This window comes from Typopeltis vanoorti, chromosome 10 (assembly GCF_054136105.1).
Source record: "Typopeltis vanoorti isolate ZY-2024b chromosome 10, IOZ_Tvanoo_1.0, whole genome shotgun sequence".
Taxonomy (NCBI): domain Eukaryota; kingdom Metazoa; phylum Arthropoda; class Arachnida; order Uropygi; family Thelyphonidae; genus Typopeltis; species Typopeltis vanoorti.
In genome coordinates, this window is record NC_143558.1 from 18,444,000 (window position 1) to 18,469,909 (window position 25,910).

General features: G+C 36.1%; 1 protein-coding gene across 6 annotated transcripts in view; it reads right to left on the reverse strand.

Annotated features, from left to right (window-relative positions):
- Positions 1–25,910, reverse strand: part of LOC150102202 (ral GTPase-activating protein subunit alpha-1) — an 800,562-nt gene that overhangs the window by 582,950 nt on the left and 191,702 nt on the right. For all 6 annotated transcript variants that reach the window (XM_090398990.1, XM_090398987.1, XM_090398991.1 and 3 more), the window contains one exon: positions 18,387–18,578. In XM_090398990.1, coding sequence (XP_090255116.1) covers positions 18,387–18,578 — 192 coding nt within the window. The remainder of the gene's footprint in view (positions 1–18,386; positions 18,579–25,910) is intronic.

The window sequence follows — 25,910 nt, forward strand, 5'->3', positions numbered from 1 at the left end:
AGCAGCACTCCAAAAACTAAAACCACTATGGACAGATAACTTAACAAACATTACGCTTTATTGACACAATAATTCTGGTAGAAAGGGTTATATGTTGGCTATTCATACCTGTTAGTTTTCAGGAAATATTAATTATAATAACTTTAATTAATACTTTCCTATGTTTCGGCAATGTTACACTGCCATCATCAGGAATCACAAAATAATGATATGTGTATGCAGGCACCAACACAGGACAAATGAGGCCAAAGAAAGGCAATCAAAGTCATGCCTAGAGTCCTAAATGGCACCTCCCAGTGGGCTAAATTGGGTGGTCTTGGCTGTTGGGCTGAAGACTGGGGATGAGTATTTCCCAAATTTGGGGCAGTTTCATGCACCCAAATTAGTTGATGTCTCAACAGTTCCCCAAAGCTGAGGCAGATTCAAGGAATAGCCTCTCATATTTGCATTTGCTGCTGTGCAGTAGAGTGGCCTTCTTTCAGTATATCCTGTGGTGGATGTCGAAAGCATGGTCAGCAAGTCCAGAGTGGCTGTAATGGAACAACCAGATGTAGTAGGATAATCTGGCCATAGTAGGATATTCTGCAACTGCAGAATATCCTACTATGATATTCTGCATAACTAACATAGACAACTGAAAGGTCTAGGGAATGTGGCTGATCGCTAATAGAGTGGATAAGGGATGCCAATTTTTTATATTGTTTGTGAGTGGTTGTACGGTTGTGTTTCCTTAGGATTTGGTCAATTTTTTGGATGTCTTTCTTGTAGCAAGGCTTATACGTTGGTCATACATAACTGGTAATTAGTTTAAGGAATTAATGACGCATAGTCAAGGGAAAAATACAGGAATGGATTGATGAAAATGAGATACTGTACAGGGGACAGCATGGCTTTGTGAAGGGTAGATCATGCTTCAGTAACTTGCTCAAGTTTTATAACAAGGTGATGGCTGAACTGGATAAGGGAAATGGGTTTACAGTGATACTGCTGGACCTGGCAATGACAGGATACCACATGGAATACTAATCCATAAACTACAACATATGGGAATGGATATAGGGTTGGTGAGATGGATAGGTGGTTGGTTGATGGAGAGATATCAAAGAGTAGTTTATTCAGGAGTAGAGTCCAAAAGACGGCCTGTGACTAGTGATGTGCCGCAGGGTTCTGTTCTTGGACCACTGCTGTTTATCTGTTCATTAACGATATAGGGAAGGATCTAAGTGGAACAATTCATTTGTTCGCTGATGATGCAAAGTTGGGTAGGGCAATAGTGAATGCAGAAGATGTCAAAATCTTGCAGGATGACTTAGATAGATTGGAGTTCTGGGCTAAGGAGAATGGATGTCAATTTAATGTGACAAAATGTAAGGTTATGCATTTTGGGGTGAAAATATTAGTAGCAGTATACCACATTGGTGGAACTGTACTCCAAGAGATTGATGAGGCCAGGGACTTGGGAGTGTTGGTGGATAGGGAGATGAAGTTTAGGGGGCACATTGCAAAAGTAGCTAAATCAGCTCATCAACTCACTTGGTTGTTGAAAAATACCTTGACGAGCAGAGACAAGCAAGTTATTGTACCTCTGTACCGAGCCTTGATAAGACCTCATCTCGACTACTGTGCCTAGATTTGGTCACCTCGGTTCCTTCTTGATGGGGAGGAGGTGGAGAGGATCCAGAGGCGAGTGACCAAGATGAAAGCAGGTCTATGGAATGAAATTTATGAGAACAGGTTGAAGATTTGTGGGTTGCAGAAACTAGTTGATAGGTGGAAAAGGGGAGATATGATTGAGACATTCAAATTGCTAAAGGGATTCTGTAGGATTAATTCAGAGGATATTTTTGAAATCAGGACTGGTGGTGGGAGAACTAGGGGACACCTATGGAAGCTGGGCAAGAGTGTGGTTAGCAGGGGTGTTAGAGCTGGGTTCTTTACTTTTAGAGTGGTAAATGAGTGGAATAAGCTGCCAGAGTCTGTTGTGGGTGCTATGACGGTGAACGAGTTCAAGGCAAGGTATGATAGATACTGTGAGAATGTAATCGCATAGTTGTGTGGACATGATGTTTAGGGCCTCCCTCGATGAGTCTAAGGACTCCTGGAGTCGGCTGAAATAATAATAATAATAATATAACGGATATTAATTAAAGCAAACTTTAATGAATACCTTCGATAATTCGGCAACATCACTTGCCATCTTCAGGAACATACAAACATGGTATGTGCACGCAGGCACTAACAAAAGCAAATGAGGAAGAAGGCAAGAAAATAAAATTGTTCCTAAAGTCCTAATGGTGCTCCCTAGCGGGCTAATTGGGTTGTCTTAGCTGTTGGGCTGAAGTTGTCATAATGTAGGCCTCCCAAATTTGGGGTAGTTTCATGCACCCAAATTTGTTGAGGTTTGGAACATTTTTTTAGAGCTGCTGATGATTCCATGAATAATTTTTCGTACTTGAACTTGCTGCGGTGTATTATTTTAGTTTTCTTCCAAGAAATTCTATGGCGGGTATCTAAGGCATGGTCTGCCAACCCAGAGTGGCTGTACTAGTGAAACCGGATGTAGTCTTTGTGTTCTGAAATCCTGATATTCACTGTCCTGCCTGTTTGGCCAAAGTTGGACAGTTACCAGCTGCAAGGAACCTGGTATACACCAGGCAGGTCTAAGGGGAGTGGTTGGTCTTTGGTAGAGCGGATAAGGGATGCCAACTTTTTATATGGTCTATAACACGAAGTTAGGTCATATTTTTTGAGGATATTGGTTATTTTCTCAGATGTGCCCCGGATGTAGGGGATGGTGATAGATTTAGTGTAATCTTTATTGTGTTTATGTGTGTGTGGGGGGCGTTACTGGTTTTAGTATTTTTTGATTTTTTGGGGATTGTAGCCATTGGCTAAGAAAGTGTTGAGGGTGTGGTTTAGTTCAGTAGTTATGGCATCGTGATCTGAGCAGATTAATTTTGCTCTGTTGAATAGTGTTTTTATAACCCCATATTGTTGTGAGTGGGGGGGGGGATTGCTGGTGAATGTATCTGCTTGTATGGGTGGGTTTTCTATAAACAGAGAAAACCAAAGATCCATCAGGTTGGCGAGTGATTAGAGTGTCTAGGAAGGGGAGGGTGTTGTTTTCCTCTTTTTCTAAGGTGAACTGGACTCTGGGGTGTTGGTTGTTTAAGTGTGTTAGGAAGGAGTGGAGTGTATCTGAGCCATGTGGCCAAATAGCGAACACATCATCCACGTAATGAAGTCGAATAGTGGCTTTCTCTTCAAAGGTCTCCATAAAGAAGTTGGTCAAGGGTGGGGAAAGTGGTGAACCCATGGATGTCCCCTCTATCTGTTTGTAGAATTTTACTGACTGAGTTCATTGTGAACTGAAATAGGGCTGAGATATCAGGAGGAAACTTGGCTTGCATGAGGTCTAGGATTTCCTTCAGTGGGACATTGGTGAATAGGAAGGAGACGTCAAAACTGACCATTATGTCGTTGGAGCGAGAGGTTTTCTACACTGGCTTTTGAAGTGGGCTGAGTTTTTTTATGTGTGATGGTGTGTTGCCAGTATAGTGTGAGAGCGCTTTGGCAAAATGTTTGGCTAATTTGTATGTGGGGGAAATCAATGCCATCCACTATGGGAAGTAATGGCACATTTTGTTTATGTATTTTTGGAAGTCCATATAATTGGGGGGGGGGGGGTCTAGAGTTATAAGGTTTTAGTTTGTTAGTGACTTCCACATGCCAAGAAGTAACCTTCTTAAGGAGTCTGTGGAGAGTTCTAATCTGAGAGATGGTAGGATTCAATAGGGAGGTAGGTGGTACCGTCTAATACTAAAGCATTAAGCTTACCTGTGTAGTCCTTTTGGTTGAGAACCACAGTGGTGTTTTTCTTATCTGCTTTGGTGATTACTATTTTTTTTGTTTTTCTTCATTTCTAGTAGATCTGCATATTCGTCTTTGGAGTTGGTTTTTGGAGGTTTTGTTTTGGTGAGAACACCAGCTACATCCAGTCTGACGTTGTTGGCGATATGGTTAGGAAGGCTGCAAATCCCACGTTCTATTTGGATCATGATTTCCTCGGCAGGTATTCTTTTAGGAGCTAGGGCGAAATTGTGGCCACGTGAAAGTGCGGTGAGTGCTTCAGGTTTTAAAACTCCGGAAGAGAAGTTGACAACCGTGTTGAGTGGTGTCTGTGGTAAGGAAGTAGAATTCTTTATCAAGTTCTCATATTTTATTAAGTGCAGACTATGTATTTTTGCGAATTCTTTTGTTGCCAAAGCGCATGAGACATCATAAAGAGTCGTCCAAAGATTATGGGGGAGAGTATCTGAAAGCTCTTCTTCTAGTGCCTGTAAGGTTTTGTTTTCATCGGCAAGGAGAACACGCATCGTGCCGATTTGTTCTCAAAATAAGGCGAAACTAGTGCAGTTATAAATATGGAGAGCTTTCTGTGAAGTAAAACTGTGCTTCAATTTAACACAATTTGGGATTAGCTTGTTATCCTGGCAGCGTTTTAGGAAGGTCAGACGATTTAGTTGTCTCGATATCTTCAACCTCAATTTGCCGTATTGGCGGGCCTTTCGTGCTATGAAATCTCCGTGGATTATCGTAATTCTTGTAGCAAGGCTTATATGTTGGTCATACATAACTGGTAATTAGCTTAAGGAATTAACAGGAATTTTTGGATGTGTCCTGGATATATGGAATGGTGATGGATTTTGTGTAATCTCTGCTCTGAAAGGGGAGAGGAGTGGGGTTGCAGTTAGGGTTTTAATATTTTTTGGATGTTGGGGGGATTGTAGCCACTGGCTAAGAAAGTGTTGAGAATATGGTCAAGATCAGTGGTTAGGGCACTGTTATAAGAACTGATTAATTTTGCCTTGTTACATAGAGTTTTCATAATATCATATTGTTCAGAGTGAGTGGTGGGGTGACCGCTGGTGGATCTATTTATCAATATGTGTGAGTTTTCTGTAAATGGAGAATTAAAGGGATCAATCAGGCTGGCGTGTAATCAGAGAGTGCCAAGGAATCAGAGTGCCGAGACTGTTGTTGTTTTTCTTTTCTAAGGTAAACTAGATCCTGGAGTGTTGAATGCATCTAGACCATGGCCAAACAGAAAACATATTAACTGTGTAGCATAGCCAGACAGTAGGCTTATGTGGAACAGAAGTTTAAGACTTTTTCTTTAAAGGTCTCCATGAAGAAGTTGGCCAGGGGTGGAGAAAGTGAAAAACTGTCCCCTCTATCTGTTTATAGAATTTTCCTTGCCAAATGAAATAGCCAGAATTCATGGTGAACTGAAATAGGGCTGAGATATTGGGAGGAAATATAGTTTGGATGAGGTCTAAGGTGTCTTTGGCTGAAAAATTAGTGAACAGAGAGGAAACATTAAATTGACCATCATGTCAGTATCTTGGAGCCTGAGGTTTTCTATACTGGCTTTAAAGCAGGCTGAGTTTTTTAATGTTTGGCTAATTTGTATGTGGGTGGATCAATGCCATCCACATGGATGCAATTTGTTTTTATGGATTTTTGGTAGCCCATATATACAGGGAAGGGTCTAGAGTTTATAAGGTTTTAGTTTGTTGGTGACTTCCAAAGGCCAAGAGGTGACCTTTTTAAGAAGTCTGTGAAGTTTTCTTATCTGTGGATTGGTGGAATCCCAATCCAAAATCATCATAATTAAATTCCTGATATGCATCCTAAGCCGTGCACACAATATTATGATAGTACAACATGAAAGTTTACATTGTTATTAATTTCAAATTAAAGATGCCAAGAAATTATATTCTTCTTTAATTCTTTATCCAAGTGAGAAGAGCCACACTTTAATTTAATTTATAACCAAGTGCAAAAACTTTCAACAACAACTAGCTCTGATCCAGAGTATTTTAATAATAAGGAGTTATCCTTTTCATTATTGTATTTAGGAAATATATGACTTCCACATCACTTCAGCCTTGGTATTTCCTCTAGGTCAAACTCCCACTGATGAGACCTCAGTAAAGTTCGAAACCAGTTGGGGTAGTGGCCCTTCCCATAATGCATAGAATTATGCATGTTCGAAAGGATGCGCTTTGCATCATGGGATAGTAAAGCAATTAATGTGAAGTCATTAGTCTCTATATACAAGTAATCTAGTTGCGAAGTAACTTCATGAGCAAACTTTGTTTACACATTAAACAATATAAATTATTGGATCTTTAATCAATAACCAAGTAAAAAAAACTTTCGACATTACTAACTTCCTACATTGACAATGTGCACTGATTATACTTAACTTCAAAAGTAGTTGCATATAACTTCATTGATTGGAAATATAAGTAGTTGCACGTAAGTAACATCATTAATTGGAAAAAAAGCATCATATGTTCATAATTGTGAAAAATATAATATAGTATAATATTATATTATATAATATAAATATATTATATAATATAATAAAGTATATACATACATATATATGTAAGTATATAATATAATAAAGGGATATACAGTACGTTATGTCCATGTCCGGACATTCATCGCGAGACAATTTATTCCCAGGACAATTCATCGTGGGGACAATTTATCGGCGAGACAATTCATCGCAGGGACAATTTATCGGAGAGACAATTGATCGAGGGGAAAATTCATCGCATGAACTATTGAATTCAGAAAAAAATTAGCTGAAAATGTTATAGCGAGAAAATTGAAATGATACTGCATTGATACCGATATATTAAAAGTAAATGCAGTACAAGATAAATTTCACAAAATAAAATTTTATTATGTATCTATGTATTAGTCCGTGCGGTTAGCTAAGTGGCTAACTTATTGTCATATAACGGTTGCGGTTATAAGGAATAGAAACTCTCGACACATAGAGGTAAAAGAGGGATAGATCTATGTATTATTTATTTATGTATAATACATTATCTATGTATTATACATAAATAATACATAGATAGATCTATGTATTATTTATGTATATAATAAATAATACATAGATCTATCTATGTATTATTTATTATATTCTTATACAGTATATAATATAATTCTTATATTATATACTGTATAAGAATAAAAAAATATTTTCACAATATTTTTTTATTCTTATACAGTGAAAGTAATATTTTATTGATTGGCAAGTTTCCTAATTTCTGTTTCGTCTTAAAATGGTATAAATATTCTTTCTTACTTTGATACTACAGATTCTGTTGATGGAATATTAATATTTACAAAATTATAACTGCAACCGTTATACGAGGATAAGGTTGTTGGTCCTATGCCTCCCAGTGTATCCTATGTCTGTAGAAGCGTTATGTTCTCAGGGCTGGTTTGATTGCTTGCAGGAGGAAAAACCCCACATAAACTGCAGAGAAAAACCCTGTAGTCCTTGCCCAAAACTGGCTAACTTGGCTATGTCTGAGAAGGATCCTAAGCTCCTCAATGTCAGCAATGGGATTCGAACCCAGGACACTCCTTTCCCAGGCATATGATTGTGAAGCAACTAGTCACTGAGATAACTGCACGGACTAATACATAGATAATAATAAAATTATATTTTTATATATAATTTTATTTTGCAAAATTTATCTTGCACTGCATTTACTTTTTATACATTGGTATCAATGCAATTCATTTCAATTTTCTAGCAAATAACATTTTCAGCAATCAATAGTTTCTGCGATGAATTTTTCTGTGATGAATTTTCCTAGCAATGATTTTTCCCCGTGATGAATTTTATGCGATGAATTGTCCGGGAACTGTTATGTCTGTAACACTTTATTATATCCCTAATCCAACACTCAATGAAATGTAATTTTAAAAACAGTAAAATTAGCAAACATACGTGTTGAAGAAATTAAAAAGTTACAGTGCAATAAACACCTGTATTACTGTATACTACCATAAGAAGTAATGATATTTTTGAGCAAGTGCAATTTTTGGGAAATACATACTGTAATAATAATGCAAATGAAATCATCTGAAATATCAGAAAAACTTTTTTGGAATTTTCTTTCTGATATCTCAAATAATTAAAAACATTATATTACAAAAAAGATTATATTTAAAAAAATGTGCAAATTTTTTTATTAAAAAATTTAAATACGAAGACAAAAAGGAACAATATTTTTAGAATTTGATGTTCCTGCACAAACTTTTGTGGCTGTTGATTCCTGGGGTAAACCAAGTACACAGTATAACATAACAAATAAATAAACTAAGATATAGCATAGACTTAAGCTGACATATCAGATGCCAAAAATGTACATCAATGGCATATCAAGCCTGCAATGATCAGGATTTCATATGCCATTGATGAGAGGCAAATACTATCTTATAACTTATTTGTCTTGCTCATACACACTATACACACTATAAAAAAACACTATAATAAAATAAAGTGGGATAAGAGGGAGGGAGGAAGAGAGAGAGAGAGAGAGACTTAAATAGTTACAATTTTAAATGCTTTATTAAATTCAGATGATATTCCTAGAAGAGCGATGAATAGTACTGAATTTAATAAAGCATTTAAAATGGTAACTATACTAACTATTTAGTAGGCAAGGAATAGTATAATACAATAGAGAAGAAATAATGAAAATATTTAGTGAGTTATACAGATAAAAATACTCTATTATATTTAGATAAGGCTGATACAGAACCACCCCCATCATGATGGAAAAATTATGGAAAGTACTCAAGTCAGCAAATAATAATAAAATGCCTGTAGAAGATGGCATTTTAACAGAATACATAAAATCAGGAGGCAAACAGTTTCATAAGGTCACATCGGATATGTTCAATGATATTTTAACTCCAGAAAAAATTCCAGTGCAGTGGAAAAAAAGCCAGTAGAGATTATATCAATAAGTATAGGCCAATCAGTTTACTATCACAATTATTAAAAATGTGTATATCCAATTGAAGATTTGAGAAAGTGAAAATTGTCAGTATTTTACCTCGCTATGATAAAAATTAATTAAGAAGAAGGGCTATGATGGCAAATGATTCGATGCGTAGGCTGTGTAGAAGGAATGGTTGCGAGTTTTTGAATGTGTGGTAGAGTGAGTTTGAGGGAAGATTAGATTTCTATAAGAGTGACGGCTTACACCTGAATGTGTTTGGTATCAGGAATCTAGAAAAATTAATAACTGGTATTAGACCTAACACAGAGAGTCAGGGAAGCTAAATTATAAAGGGAGGAATAGTGTGAATGTGAGTGTAAGAGTGACAATGTTATATAACTGTGTTAATGATGGGAACGGGCTTAGTCAAGGAAATGTTGACGAGGAGAGAAGGATTTTGACTTTGTGTTCATTAAGTTTGGATCCATCAAACATGTGCAAAGATGTCTACATGTATAAGGCATTAGAGAAGAATAGAGATCTGCAAGTGGTCCAACTGTGTCAGGCAGACTGCAGACAACTCTATACAAAAGAAAAAACAAGTAGATTATTATGTCTGTACATGAATGCTAGGAGTATCAGAAACAAAGGGGTAGAGTTTGTTGCCTTAGTCGATATGTTGTGACCTCAGATTTTAGGTATTAGTGAGACCTGGCAATGAGAATCAGACCTACTAACTGGTATCCAGCATCAAGGGTACAATATTTTTAGGAAGGATAGAGAAGATAAGAGAGAAGGGGGGGGGGGTGCTGTTAATGATATCAAATGACTTGAATCCAGTTACAGTTGAGACATGATTGTAGTACTACTACTACTAACAATATTTCATGAAGCAGTGAGTTTGAAGCTATCTGGTGTGAGGTGGAATCTAACAAGATCAATTACATAGTGGGATGTTGTTACAGACCTGGTGGATCAGTTGCTAGTAATGAAGAAATGCATCACCAAATAGAAAAGATGAGCATGAAAAGAGTAATCATAATGGGAGACTTTAATTTCCCAAATTATCCCAAATTTAATTATCCAAATATGATTGGGTAGCAGTAGAATCTCATGAGAAGAATGAAAATGCATTTATTGAGCTGGTGCGGGACAACTTCCTCAAGCAGCATGTGACAGAAGGAACTCGAGGTCAAAGAGTGTTAGATTTTATTATAGTGTCAGAGGGCGTTTCAGTTAAAGACATAACTATTCTGTCTCCAGTTGGTTACAGAGATCATGTGGTACTCACTTGGGAAGTAACTAAGTTTATGAATGTTCCATTCAGAAAAGGTTACATGCTGAACTACAAAGCAGGAAATCGTGACCAACTGAGGAGCATACTGAGTTCAGTGGAATGGGGTCGTGTGGAATGATGTGAAATCAGAATGTGTTCTGAGAGTTCGAAGAATAAATAGGGTAGGAGTCAAATGGATGTGTAATCATATTAAGGAAGAGATTCGTAAGAAAAGGACGATGTGGAACGAATACCATGTGCATAAGGATGACATCCATTATGAACATTATAAGCAGCAGGCTAGAATAGTCACAACTGTTGCACAGAAAGCAAAATCTGAGTATGAAGAGAAACTGGCTCTGCATGCTAACGACAACTCACAAGAAGACCAACTCTTCTAAATCTAGATGGCATGAGGGTTACAGATGCAGAAGAGGTTGTTCAGCTAATGATTGCCCATTTGGTTAACGTGGTGTACGCAGCATTCAGCTTACTGCTACCTCTTCACTGCATGAAGAAATGCAGGTGTATGAGGATTAGGTATTAGAGCTGTTGCACAAGTTGAATAAGAATTCGGCAATAGGGATTGATGAGATATCAGCACGTGTGCTAAAAGAGCATTCAGCTGAACTGGTTATTCCTTTGACCAGGCTGTTTAATATGAGTCACAGAACATGGAAGATTCTACAGGAATAGAAGGAATGTGTGGATATTCCATTGCACAAGGGTGATGTAAAGACCAACGTATCCAACTATCGACCAATTAGTATCTCAGGAGTGGTAGTGAAGATTTTAAAAAAATTGGTTAGGATTAACATTTCAGAAATGGGCTGACAGTGAATCTCTACTTTACAATGAAAAACATTGGTTTACTAAGGGAAGGTCGTGTTTTAGCAACTTGCTCACAATCTTTGTGAATAACATTGTTCATTGTTAAAGAATGTTAACATTCTTTAACAATGTTACCAATGAACTAGACAAGGGGAATGGATAACCCATGATACTTTTGGATTTTGCTAAGGCTTTTGACTGAATACAGCAATGTAGACTGTTGTATAAATTGGAGAAAATGAGTTTTGCTTATAGAATATTAACATGGATAAGAGGATGGCTGACTAACAGATATCAAAGAAGTAGTATACGGGGGATGTAAGTCTGCAAGATTTAAGGTAGCCAGTGGTGTACCACAAGGATCAGTGCTTGGTCCACTATTATTCAATCTGTACATTAATGATATTTCGAACTATTTGACAAGCAGCATTCAGCTATTTGCTGATGATGCAAAGACAGGTAGGGTAATCAGGAATGCTGCTGATACGCAGTACTTGCAGAATGATTTGAATAGGCTGGAATTATGAGCATAGGAAAATGGGTGTCAGTAAATGTAAAGTTGTTCACTTTGGTGGGATTAGATATCCAATGTCGTATTATATTGGTGGGATTCTGCTAGAAGAAACTGATGAGACTAGGGATCTTGGAGTGTTAATAGATAGGAAGTTGAAGTTCAAGGGTCATGTGGCAAAGATTGCAAATACAACTCAAAAGATAATAGCAATGCTGAAATGAACGTTGACATGTAAAGATAAGGATGTCATTTTGCCTCTTTACAAGGCATTGATAAGACCTCACTGGACTATTGTGTGCAGGTCTGGTCTCCTGGTTTCCATTGTGATTCTGATATATTGGAGAGAGTACAAAGGAGTGTGTTAAAAATGATATCAGGATTGTGGAATACTGATTATGAAGACAGATTGAGAATTTGTAGACCTCAGACACTAGCAAACAGGAGAAAAAGGGGTGATATGGTTGAGACTTACAAACTTTTGAAAGGGTCATATAAAATTTCAATTGATGGAATTTTTCAATTTATGGAGGGTGAGGAAAGGACAGGAGGGCATCTTTGGAAGCTGAGAATGAAGGCTGCTAAGAAGGGGGTGAGGGCTAGATTTTTCTCTCAGAGGGTGGTGCATGATTGGAATGGATTGCCATTGGATGTTGTGAGTGCAAGCAGTGAGAATGAATTCAAGAATAAGTATGATAGCTGGTGTGTGTAGTATTTGGCCCTCCCTCGATGAGTCTCTGACTCTCTGGCTTAATAATAATAATAATTATATTAAATAGGATCACAAGGTTTTTGGATGATGCACAGCCATATGAACAAGCAGGATTCAGAGCAAGATTCTCTGTAATAGATCATATCCACATTAACCAATAGAAAAAAAGCAAATGAATATCTTCTTCCTGCATGTTTAGTGTTCACAGATTTTGAAAAAGCTGTTCTCTATTTCATTCAGAAATAATGAACAGCTTAAAACAAAAAGTGATCTCAACAAAGTATATCTAATTATATAAACTGTATATCAAAACTCAACAAGCAGTATAAAGATAGAATATCAAGGAAATGAATCTGACATTGGGAGAGTAAGGCAAGGAGATCCTTTCTCACCCAGACTGTTTTCTGCTACATTAGAAAGTCTTTTAAGAATGTCTCATGGGAAAACTGGAATTAACATCAATGGAAAAAATCTCAATCACTTATGTTTTGCAGATGACATTGTTCTTTTAGCAAAAAGTAAAGAAGTTCAGGAAATGCTAAATGACCTTGACAGAGAATGCAGGAAAAAGATTTAAAGATTATTCTAACTAAAATCAAACTGATGACAAATGCTGAACTAAAATTATCAGATAATAGTATTCAAATTGTGGAGGACTATGTTTACCTTGGTCAATTAATTAGTTTTAAGGAAAAACAAGATAAAGAAATAAATGGAAGAATCACACAAAGAAACAAAGCATTTGGGCTGTATAATAATTATCTGTTAGGAGATTTCCCTATGTGCCTAAAAAGAAAACTCTTCAATATATACATTATTCCAGTGTCTACCCATGGAATGAGACATGGATAACAACCAAAAAACATGAAGACAGGTTGTGTGTGGCCAAAACAGCCTTGTGGAGAAGAATGATCCACATAACAAAAAAAAGGGATAGAATAGGAAATAGCAGAATTAGAGAGATGACTGGAGTAGAAGATATTATGAAGTGTTGCATATACATGGAGATGGGCTGGCCATAATAATAGACTCCAGACAAAAAGTGGATAGAGATTAAGCACTGAGTGGATAAAAGGTTGCCAAAGAACAAGATGGAGAGATGATTTTACATCATCATCTCTCCATCTTGAGATGGTGGACACTGGCTAAAGATAGAAAGAAATGGAATATCCAACAGCGGATGGGAAGAGGCTGAAGAAGAAGAAGATTAAATTCAATTAATTTCCAAAAGTTACTTATATCTTTGAATTCCAAAGCTATAAACAATAAAACAAGAACTATATACAGTAAAATAGAACAGGTAAAAAGAGAGAACTCAGTTAAAATTACACTACAGAAGCAAGAAACAACCATAAATTACAAAAATGGCATGTATAGCAAGCAAATGTCCTAGTATATAGACATGTCAATATACTAGGACATTGTAATGAATATTATAAATTCTGTTGAATGAGGTGGCTGGCAATAAGCAAGTTTGATGTACAAAAGTTAGGAAATTTTCCATTGTTAAAAATTATATATAAACAATCTTAAGTACAAGGAAGTACTATGTTACTCTTGATACAATAATATTTTATTATTCAAATCTATGAAGCAAATAGGCAACCTCGATTTAGCACAAACACCTGTGTTGACATATACTCCTGCTGTGGAGTATATGTTGACACATACTCCACACTCCACAGCAGAAGTATGTGTCAACACAGGTGTACATCCAGACTTCATAGAACCAAGGCTGGCAATGTGCCAAGAATAGTCAATTCATGCTGAAGGGGAGAAAGAAATAAAGGATGTACAAATTGGTCACCAACATGCAAAATCACATGCTTTATACATAAATTTTCCAACTGTTACAAGCAAAATAGTTACCACTTTAAGAACTAGAATTTTCATAAAAGAAAAGCTAATTGTCCAACATATAATAATAAGTACTCACCCCAAGAAATGCATTAACTACCCTAACATCGGAATGGATTCTCCTTCTTCTGACATGTGCAGAAATGTCGAAGAGTCTTGCATTTGTGGGCATACAGTAAAGCACCAAAAATCATAGAATATACAGATACACAAAAATGCTATGTAGAATGTTGCATGTTTAGAATGGTAAATATAACATTCACTAATTGGATCCACAACTCCATACTGATATAGTGGAATATTAACTATATACTCCAAGAATTATGTAATACCATGTTAGTTGCATGATCATCCATACTAGAATGCTGATGCATCTCCAAACAGCAATCATGGCATGTTTGACTGTTTAAGGGTTAAACTTAGACTGTTAAAAATTTGAAGGGAGATATTCAGCTGTGTGCCAATGATGCAAAACTAAGGAGGGAAATAGCTGATAAAGCTGATGTAGATATCTTAAAGGATGATTCAAAGAAATTGGCAGAGTGGGAAAAGGACAATGGATGTCAATTCACTGTTGCAAAATGCAAGGCAATTGCACTTTGAGATGAAAAGACTACATACTTCGTATCATATTGATAGTACTAGTTTACAGGAAATTGAGGCTAGGGATCTGGGGGATAGAGATTTGAAATTCAAAGGACATATTGCAACAGTTGGCAAAATAGCTCAGAGGATTACTTGAATGTTGAAGAACACATTGACAAGTAAATATAGGGAGGTCATGATCCCTTTATGTCAGGCTATGATTTGGCTACATGCTGACAGCTAAGTAAATGCACATGATCAAATCTGTGCTGTGCACAGATTTGATCATGTGCATTTCTTAGGGAACAGGTCTGTGGAATGTTCCCTATGAGGACAGATTGAGTGTGTGTGGGGGGGAGGGGTATTGCAGAGTTTAGCTGACAGACAGAGGAGAGGGGATATGTATAGAAACTTTTAAGTTACTAAAGTGATCCCATAAGATTGACACAAAAGAAGCTCTTCAATACATGGGGAGTATGAGGAAAACGAGAGGTCACCCTTGGAAGTTGTCTAAGAGTGTGGTTAGTAAGGCTTTGTGGGCTAGGTTCTTTACATGGAAAGTGGTGAATGCGTGGAATGGACTGCCAGGGGTTGTTGTGAGCACCCCCAACAATGAATAAGTTAAAGGAGAATAGATGTGTTAATGGATAGAGTGGATCTCACATGATGAGTCACTTGACTCTGTGGAGTACCTATACAAATAATAATAATAAACCCACCATAGTGATGGTGCCAAATAACATGTATAGAAGATTGTACTCAGACTGCACAAATTATATTTGCATTACAGAATAAAGTACAAGTAAATATGAAACAGTGTAAGGATAAAATGAAAGATGACTGAAAATAATATAAAATAAAATAGTAATTAAAATAAGGTAATAAAACAGACAAAAGTTATACAGACATCACAAGATTATGAAAAGAATACAGGGATTGGGCAATGCAACTATACATGACAACTCACAATTAACTTATGAATAATGAAATTCCTATAAAAGGATCAGAACACACTCACAAAGATTAGGAACAGTTTGTTTCCATGAGGCAAAGTGATGTGATGACATCTTGTTATATACACTGAAGTGCCACCGAATTAGGTATAGGAGATACTATGCAAATTATGTACTACAATTCCACATTTGCATGCAATGCATGGCTGAAACTGTGGTTATACTTAGCTGTCAGCATTGGCTTCCCCAAGCATTTGCTGTGAAAAGTATAATGGGAAAGGCAGAATTTAGATGCATTAGACAGAGCACAGATCATAGGTGCCCAACAGATGGGTCACTCGATCTCTGAAATTGTCAACGAACTTGGATTTTCTCATATGACAGTTTCAAGAATGTTCCGGGAATATGAAAATTCTGGCAAAATAACAAGCACCCAGACAAACTGCAAAGGGCAACCAGTCTTGAATAATTGTGGGCTTCGCTGCCTGACTCACATCATACACTGATAGGGGCCAGATATTATTTCAAATCATCTCCCATCTGAAAAAGGGTTCCAGCTGGAAAGTCAGTGCAAGGACTGTGCAATGCTGACTTCACTGTCTTGACTTTGGGAGCCTTTAACTTACTAGAGTCCCACTTCTAACAGTACGACACCAGGCTGAATGTCTTGTCTAGGCTAAAGAACATCGAAACCGTACAATTGAAAATTGGCAACATGTAGCCTGGAGTGATGAATCGCGATTTAAATGTCATGGTGCTGATGGGAGACCCAGGATATAGTGCCAATCCTATTAAGCCATGAATCCTGTCAGGTCAGAACTGTACAAGCTGGTGGTGGCTCAGTGATGGTCTGGACATCTATGGGACCTTTTATACATGTACCAATGACTCCCAGTGCTTCCTGGTAAGTGGAACTCATAGCCAACCATTTACACCCATTTCTATCCATCATGCATCCCGATGGAGATGGTATCTACCAACAAGACAAATGTTCATCTCACAGGTCCAGGCAGGCTACTGCTTGGTTCCAGAGCATTCTGTTGACTTTGAAATAATGAAGTGGCCACCTAGAAGCCCTGATTTAAATACCATCAAAAATCTTTGGAATATGGTTGAGTAGTTTGGGCCCATGTCCTATCATTGCCGAACTTGAGTGAATTGTGGACAGATCTAGAGGAGGTAAGGGTCGCCATACCTGTGAAATATTTTCACAAGCTTATGGAGTCCTTGCCGTGTTGTGTGGTGACTGTTATCAGAGCAACACATTATTAGGTAGATATACCAAATTCAATGGCACTTCAGTGTATATGCTACGAGCATGTGAAGGTATACCAAGAAAGGAGTAGCAGACCAAGAACTAGCTCAACATACAATCAAATTTCTTATGCAGATAGAAGCTACCATATACACATATCAGCCACTGAATGCAAAATACTTGGTCATGTGTCACGTTCTAGCAACTGTTTAACAGTGCTACTGGTCACTAATCATCAATAGTGTTGATCACAATGGGAAAAACAAAGGATCTTTCAGAGATCAATAAAGGGCTTACTGTGGGTGCCCATCTGGCTAGAGCCATGATTTTGAAAACAGCAGAGCCGACTGGTTTCTCGAAAGGTGAGATATTCTGGATGTTTCATCAGTGGAAGAATAACTCGCATTGCTTGTCTAAGAAAGAGGTATAGCTGTGATCCTAACAGAGTGTGGTAGGAATGAGATCTCCATCCTCTGAGAAAACTTGTTCAGACAAACAGAACTTCCTGTGCACAGCAATTGACTGAAGCATTTAATGAAAGCAGTTTCCAACCCATATTTCATCAAACTATGTGCAGAGAATTGAAGAGGATCAGTATTGGCAGTTGCATGCCTATATGTAAAATAAGTTTCTAATTCACTGGCCAGTACATGTAGATTTTAATTTAAATCTCTAACTTTTCAGAATGCATTACAAGTCCAAAATCTAAATAATTAGAAGTGAGCATATAGTTGTTTCTGGAATAAGATTTGGTATTCATACTTGCATACTTTCAGCACAAACAGCAGTCATGCAAAAAGTGTCTCTGTTTGTGTGAAAACTGCATGTGACTCTTCAGATCCAAACATATAACTATCAACATAGGGGTATACTATCAACTCAGACACATTATTATGTCTGAGTTGATAGTATACGTTTCTTGAACCTTGATAATGCCAGCATTTTTTTTTTTTTTTTTTTTTTTTTTGGTAGCAAAATGTCGATGTTATATATTAGTTTATTAATTCCTGAAAAAAGAGGAAAGGGTAGACCATCAATGAGATGGATGGATGGATGGATGGTGTGTCTGGAATGACTGATCTTCAGAGAGTTGATCTCTGACAGAGACTGGTGTGGCACATCACATAGCATCTGTTGAAATTCAATTAACAGATGGATGAAATTTCAAAAATTATAAACATTACAGTTATGTAAAACTATACAACTTGAAAGAACTTAACAGGTGAAGAAGAGACTATACAAATAAATAGATATTAATTTAGCAAAAGGTAGTAAAAAGATATTCGGAGGAGGAGGAAATATTCTGAGAGAGTTACCAGAGGAGTGAAGAACAGATCCCTTAGTGAGAGAGAGAGAGAAATGGAAAACTACTGCTTTAACAGAATCTGAAGATAGTGGGTTTTAGCTGGGCACTTTTACTTTTGTCCAAGGCACTATATGCTTTGGTTTTGTAGTCTTGTATGTAAGTGGGTTAGATTAATATATGCATAAATAAAATGTGAATGAATTTAAGCTGTTCTATGAGAGGAATGAATAATAAAGTCTCATGCAAAAGTTTCATGACCATACATATAAACTTACCTGCTCTTCTAAGAGGTTTATTCTTTCTGGAGAAATCTCCAAAAGAAATACATTGGCAGCATTAGTAACAAATACTTGTAACATATTTTGTAGTCCAGCCCTTAAATAACTATTGTCACTATGGATGGCTTTCAAATAGGAATCTTTTCTAAGGCGCATTCCAGTAGGTTCATGATCAGTACTTTCTGTTTCCTGTGTAAGTTAAAATTAATTTCAATATTAGATAATAATAATTTTTTAAAAATGTAGAGTTGTACGTTTGATTTTTACAAAACATAAATTTTCTAACAAAAATATTTAAATAAAATAATTTTTCTAAATGGAAAATCAAATGTTAATCTTATCTACTATTAGTTAAAAAAAAAGCAGCAAAACAAACAGGACCATCAGTGTGATACATGAATGTAATGGCACTTTCATTTGAGAACGTGATCTTTGGCCGGCCTGGTTGGCCGAGTGGATAGCGTATTCACTCTCCAGCCAAAAGCCTATGGGTTCGAATACCGTCATGGGCATGGATGTTTGTGATTGTCTGTGGAAATACCAGTGGTGGTCGGCAGTAGATGGTGTTAGTGTAGTTGCAGTCATTTGGTGATTGAATGATGGAGACAGAGTTGTAGAGCAGGTGCCCTCCCTCGATGAGTCCTTGGACTCCCTGGAGGTATCAAATATCTCCAACTATGGCGATAAATATTACATAAGACAATAAATATTGCAGATTCTTAAGATTATGGAATTCAGAATATTCTGCATATTAAAAAACAGGACTGATCAAGACAATGCATAGTCGCAGATTACGAACAGATTATATGCTACAAGAGTGGTAGAAACAAATAACAAAACACTTGTAAAATAAGTGGTGTCAACAATTAGTATAAAATTCTACAATCTCAACCTTTTCTCCATGTGATTTCTGATACTTAAATGGGATATTTGTCTCCAACACAGAAATAAAGTAAGCCAATTCTGCTATATTATAAAAAATCTCAGAGCAGTCTGAAGAATGTTTCAGAGCCTTCCTTTTAAAGTTTGAAGAAAACTGCCCAAGTCTGAGGTATCTCAGGCACTGAATAATGTGAGTAGTTCTCACTAATTTTCAAATAAATCTCATACATGCATGACATATAAGCATCAATATGAGCTTGATCAGAAAAATAAGAAACCCAATCCACTTTCATCAGCATTTTAAAAAATCAAAAAAATTAAAAATTAATGATTAGGATGACAGCCTACACTGTAAATTAAGATCACAGAGGACAGGATATTACTTCTATAAAAACCTTGGCAGAAATCAGATTATGAAAAGAAGTTAGCCATGCTAAGATACTGGCTGGCTGATATGATTTTTTTGGCACATTAGTAATTTAGATTATAATGAGCCATGCAACTGATTAAAAATTATGCACAAACCATGGTATAATTATGTCAAGATAAAAGTAGATGCAAGAAAAATTTAGTCAGGAATAATCTAAAATTAATAAATGAAAATAAAAGAAAGTTGTTGACAATAAATAATTTCTTTATTGTCAACAATAAAGAAACTTTCTTGTACAATATTGTACAAGAAAGATATTAACAAATATGAAGAATTTAAAAGGACAGAATCTGCCAAAGGAAATTTCCTGGAGCTAATCATGTGTCTGTGGAATTGTTGAAAGATAGGAAGTGTATTTATTAATTTCAATTGTGGAGGTAGAGAAGACTTAAGAATCCAACAAATAGCAAAAATAACTAAAAAGGAAGTGAGAACAAAGACAGAATGCTCCTATGCATTGACTGCTAAATAGATGTTAATGTACTTTGGACATATTGTTCAAGCAGAAGAACCATTGGAAAAAGCAATTATGTTAGGGAAGGTTGAGTGTATGATAAAGATCAGAAAACAGCAAATTGGCTGGATGGACAACATAAAGGAATACCAATATGAAATTATAACTGATAAAAGAAGAGACAAAACTGAGTGAGATGGAGAATATGTTCAGATCAAAAGTTGGAAATGACCTATAAAGATTTGTGAGCAAACTGACAATACCAAGATATGTGAGCAAACTGACAATACCAAGATATGTGAGCAAACTGACACCAAGTTATGTGAATCTGCTTAACCAGAACCACAAAGAACAAAATTAATATATTGATATGCAATGATAGGTTGTAACTTACAATATGGCAGCTATACATATAAGTTACTGCATTAATCTTTCAACTGTCTCTTGTTCAATTTCAAATGCAGTTATATAATGTCCACAGTAATATTTTCATTATCAATGGTAGTTTTTACATAATTATAATAAAATTTTATTATAGTATAAATATATTATACTTGTCTGGCTCGAGACTATTCCACGTGTGGACATGTGTAATTTGAATCTCCTATAAAATAGGAGCTTTTTTTATTATTATTATTTTTAAAGATTAGTTAGTGTACTTGAACTATGTTATTTTGGTTTTTGCTGTTCTTACAGTATTCGGTATATCTGCTAATATATTTAAAGACATATTGTTAAATTCAGATAGTTCTTTAAATCGTGCCAGGCAGAGTGCAGCATCAAAAGCTAAGGATAACAAAAGCATGCAAGCCAGTAAAAAGAACCTGCATATTGATGACATAAATGAAGAAAATTTAACAGGAAATTTCAAGCTAAAAGGGAGAATTCAAAAACTGACCAGGAAGTTTCTCCTATCTTAGTTTACAAGAACTAAGATAGGAAAAAAAAAAACTGAGGAGAAAATAAAAATAAGGAAAGCAAGGTAAGTTATCATCATCAAATTCTTGACATGTACCCTCAGGGATACAGAGGATCTCATGATAGTACTACATGAACAGTTACATCATTACTAACATCCTATCAACAATTTTCCCTCCAGATTAGCCTATTATCTGTCAACATTCCAATATTATCAGATCTTATATTTTTGTCTTCTATGGAACTTTTTACTGTATCAATCCACCTACATCTTGGTCTTCCTCTGGGTCTTTTTCCTGCCATTCTGGCAAAGAACACTTGTTTTGCACATAAGCTGCAAGACTACTTCAACAGATTAACTTACAAGTCTCTTTCCATCCAGTTCACAAACTTAATATCTTCCTCATATCACCTAAAGACAAATATTCTCCTCTTTCTTATCCTGGAGTTTACAGAATCACCTCTTGTGGCTCTTACATTATTATGGACAAACTAATCATTCTGCACAACTTCATCTTGAAGACCATCAGGAATACATTTCACTTAAAGAACCAAACAAATCAGGTTTAGCAAGCCATGCATTATCTACAAAACACAGGATTCAGTGGAACAAAACCAAAGTGTTACACATAAGTTATTTTCTCCTGGAAGGACTGTACAAGGAAAGCTGTGAAGCACAAATTCACAACCTAAACCTGGACAAAAACAACTGACTATAACTTTCTCAATTTTTGGAAGTTATACTGACTTACCATTCACGTGTTCCACAATTTGTATTTTTGTTGTTGTTTACATTTAAAAATAATTTATTAGCTAAATTATTTTATTGTAATTTATTTTGAATACCTATTAATGCAGATGGAGCTATTCTCCTACAGCTGATAGTGCACATAATATCACATGTTTCAACTGAATTGTTCTCTTTTTTATGTTTTCCTAAAATTGTATTGATAATGGCTATGAAGCTTAGCCAAAAATTTTACAAATAAAGACATTTAAAATTAAACATCAAAGTGATTCTGGTAATAATATTCTATAATGAATACTATCAATTTAGAATGAATTAACTTTCTGTGTGAAAGTCTCAACATTCTCCTTAAAACGTTACACCAATTGGCAATTCCTATAGGTAGAGATGACTTACTAATGCTTCTGCCTGATATCTCCACTTGGGCCTGGCTCCCACTGAAGAGACCTCAATAAAGGTCGAAACTAGTCTGGGTAGTGGCCCTTCCTTTAATGCATAACATTAGACATATCCGCAAGGAGATGTGTTTTGCATTATAGGAGATACTGAGATAGGAGTGTTGGTATCTTGCTCCACCTTTGCAACGAGTTGCCCTGGTGTTGTACCATCTTAACCCAGTCCTGAAGATACTTTCAGGTGCAAACTTTGTTTGCTCACACTTGGATAAAGGATTAAACTAAATTTATTATATTATTATTCTCCTTAAAACATTAACAATAATTTTAATACTTCAAGAACAACTTTTCCTTTTATATGAAAGCTTCTGAAGAAATTCTGAACCCATATTCAACTGTTAGAAACCACTTATCAGACTAAGAATACTAAATAAAACAAACTTTACTGGGCCCATTCATATCAGCTGGATATGAATAAAGTTCTTTTAGGAACTATATGGATGAATGATAACAATAAACTCCACACACACATCTCTTTATAGAAGGATATCCTCTCTCAGCCTTCCATTTCTAACTTTCCTTCAATTTCTGTGCAGTCTTCATATATTGAAGACGCAGAAACTCTGCAGTTTTCTCCTTGAAACTTCCGCTCAAGTCCACCATCATACACTACAATTCCAGCATTGGACTTGAAACAACAAAGTTCTTTCTTTCATAGTGCAGATTATTTAATTATAAATTTTGTTACAAAACACCCAACATTTATAAAAGTTCTTCATTTCACAATCTTTTATGCACTGAGGTAAGATCATTTAATTATTCATGCAATGTGAAATGTAGTGATAACTTTCACTTCCCTTATCACTGATAACATTTCGTAAACAACGTTTGTTTACATACAAATTGCACCAACATTACAAAACTTTGACAGCTCATACAAACCTGTAATTACACTTTAATACCATCATCATCATCAAATTCCTGACATGTACCCTTAAGGGGGTGTACAGTTATATATCTAACTAAGTAAATTTATTTTATATCTGAGCAAGACTTCAGTAGCCAAAGATAAAATATGACATTTCTAAACATCTTGCTCGTACATACAAAAATGAAATATATGTTTAATTACTTTATAAAATATGACCTTATTTCTAACTTCTTAACTTTATATTAATTCATTTTTATATTTTTAACTTGTGAAATATCTGAATTTTAATTTCAAAATGGGTTTTGAAATTAAAATTCATGTGTGTTAAAGGAAGGTTCAGCCAAACCAGCAAGGTTCTTGACATTTTTGTATAATTTGAGTTACATCCAGTACCCATCTAGATTCTGCTTATGGATGTTATTACACCTAGGTTCTTGAGTTCAGAGCATATCTCTTTACTGAGAACATCAAGGAGATTCCAATTTAACATTACACCTCTATAAAAGTTTAAAATTTTGCAATAGGTAACTGTAATCGATATTTCCCTGATAGATGTTGAATGGGGTAAGTTTTTTGATTGTGCTACTGGGGCTGGTTCAATAAGGATATCTCCTGAAGATAGTTTCTTTACAGATTTTGGAGATCCTATCAACCCTTCTAAACCCTTCTGGAAAAAGGGTGACATTTTTCCAATTGGACATTCAGATGTTGAGTGCAAGATTAAGAAAAGTGGTGTATTTATAGTGGCTTCTGATGTTTTTTGTTTTTTGCTTTGGTTTTCTGTTAATAGTAATATGGTTAGAACCTGATTGGAGCTTGTTAAAGTCCCCCTGATAATCAAGAGGATGAAGAAGTATTTGTTCTCAGGAGGAGTTTGGTTCAGTGCTGCCAGAGCTCCCTGTCTGCCATGGAACCAAACATGGATGCTCGTTCTCGGACAAGCAGCAAGTGCACTTGGGAGTCGAAAGTCGGGGCTACCCCAAATGCCATACAGCCACCACAGCAAGCCTTGGTGTGGTAGCTGTATGATCCTCGCAGACAAGTCCACTAGCCAATCAAAGCCAGGATATTCAAGGACAGCCCATCTTGCTAAAGCACAGGCCAAAGTTCTGTGAGACTACTAAGATCCCAACCCCTTCCAAGATGCCCATGTGTTGTATCACACAGCAAAACATGGCAGCAAGGCATTGGATCCCAGTGATGGTGGTCTGGAAGATAGGATAGCAATACTCAGAAGTAGAGCAAAGAATACAGGAAGAAAATCACAGACAAGGAATATGAATGAAAACGGCCAGTGCCATCACTGGGAGGTCCCCTCCACCATGAATAGGTATGGATATTACTCCTGTAACATCCATACCTGCTCGTGTGGAAGGGATAAGAATTCACAATTGGGACAAATGGAATATCAGCATGTGTGTTAAAGGAAGGTTCAGCCAAACCAGCTAGATTCTTGACATTTTTGTATAATTTGAGTCTTAGCTCAAGAAAGATTTAACATAAATGGAGAGAATGTATGATAATCTCATTACATGAGGGTATAGTACAAAGACTGATGTGTCCATTGACCTATCAGTATCTCTAGAGTAACTGTAAAGATTTCCTTGCAAGGAGCAACAAGAGTTAACTAAAGGAAGATCATGTCTGAGCAACTGCTAATATTTTATAATAATGTTATGGCTGAGTTGGATAAAGGGAATGGATACACTATGATACTGCTGGACTCTGTTAAACCATTTGATAGGATAACAAATGAAAGGCTGTTGCATAAACAGAGAATATGGGACTGGAATATAACTATTGGCTCAGATAAGTGAGTGGCTGATGGACAGGTATCAGAATGTAGTATATGAAGGATGTGAATCTGGCAGAGTTAAAGTGACCAGTGGTGCACCCCAAGATCTGTGGTTGGAGTACTGTTGATAATATATACATTAGTGTTATTGGAAAGGGTCTGAGAGGAGATCTTCAGTTGTTTGCTGATGCTGCAAAGATAAATAGGGCAATTAGAGATGCTACTATCATACAGCATTTATATGATAATTTGAACAGGCTAGACGTGTGGGCAAGTGATTCGATGTTTGCAAGCATAAAATTATGCACTTTGGCATGATGCAATATCCAACAGCATATTCTGTTGGTGGAATTATTGGAGTAATGCACAAGGCTAGAGATCTTGGAGTTATAGTGGATAGAAAGTTGAAGTTCATGTTGAAGGTCACGTTATAAAAGCAAATACAACTCAAAAAATAATTGTGATGTTGAAACAATCACTGACACATAAGGATTTGAAGTAATTTTGCCTAATTACAAAGCCACTATATGACTGCACCTGGACTACTGTGTTTATATTTGGTCTCCTGGCTTCAGACGGGATAACAAAGCTATAGAAAGGTGGCAAAGAGAAGTTACTAAGATGATATCGAGATTATGAAATATAATTATGAAAATAGATTGAGAGTATGTGAACTGCACATACTAATAAACAGGAGAAAGAGAGGCAATATGATAGAGGTGTATAAACTTGAGGTGGTGTTATAAAATATTGGTTGAAAACATTTTTCATTATATTGAAAGTGAAGAGAGGACAAGGGGTCACTTGTGGAAGTTAAGTTTGTGTGCAAGTAAAAAACAGCTAAGAGCCAGATTTTTTCCCCAGAACTGTGCTATATTAATGCTATATTAATAATTAATTTATGCTATATTAATCTACAAATAAAAAATGCTGCAGTTATATTTTGTTGCAACAATTAAACTGCATTA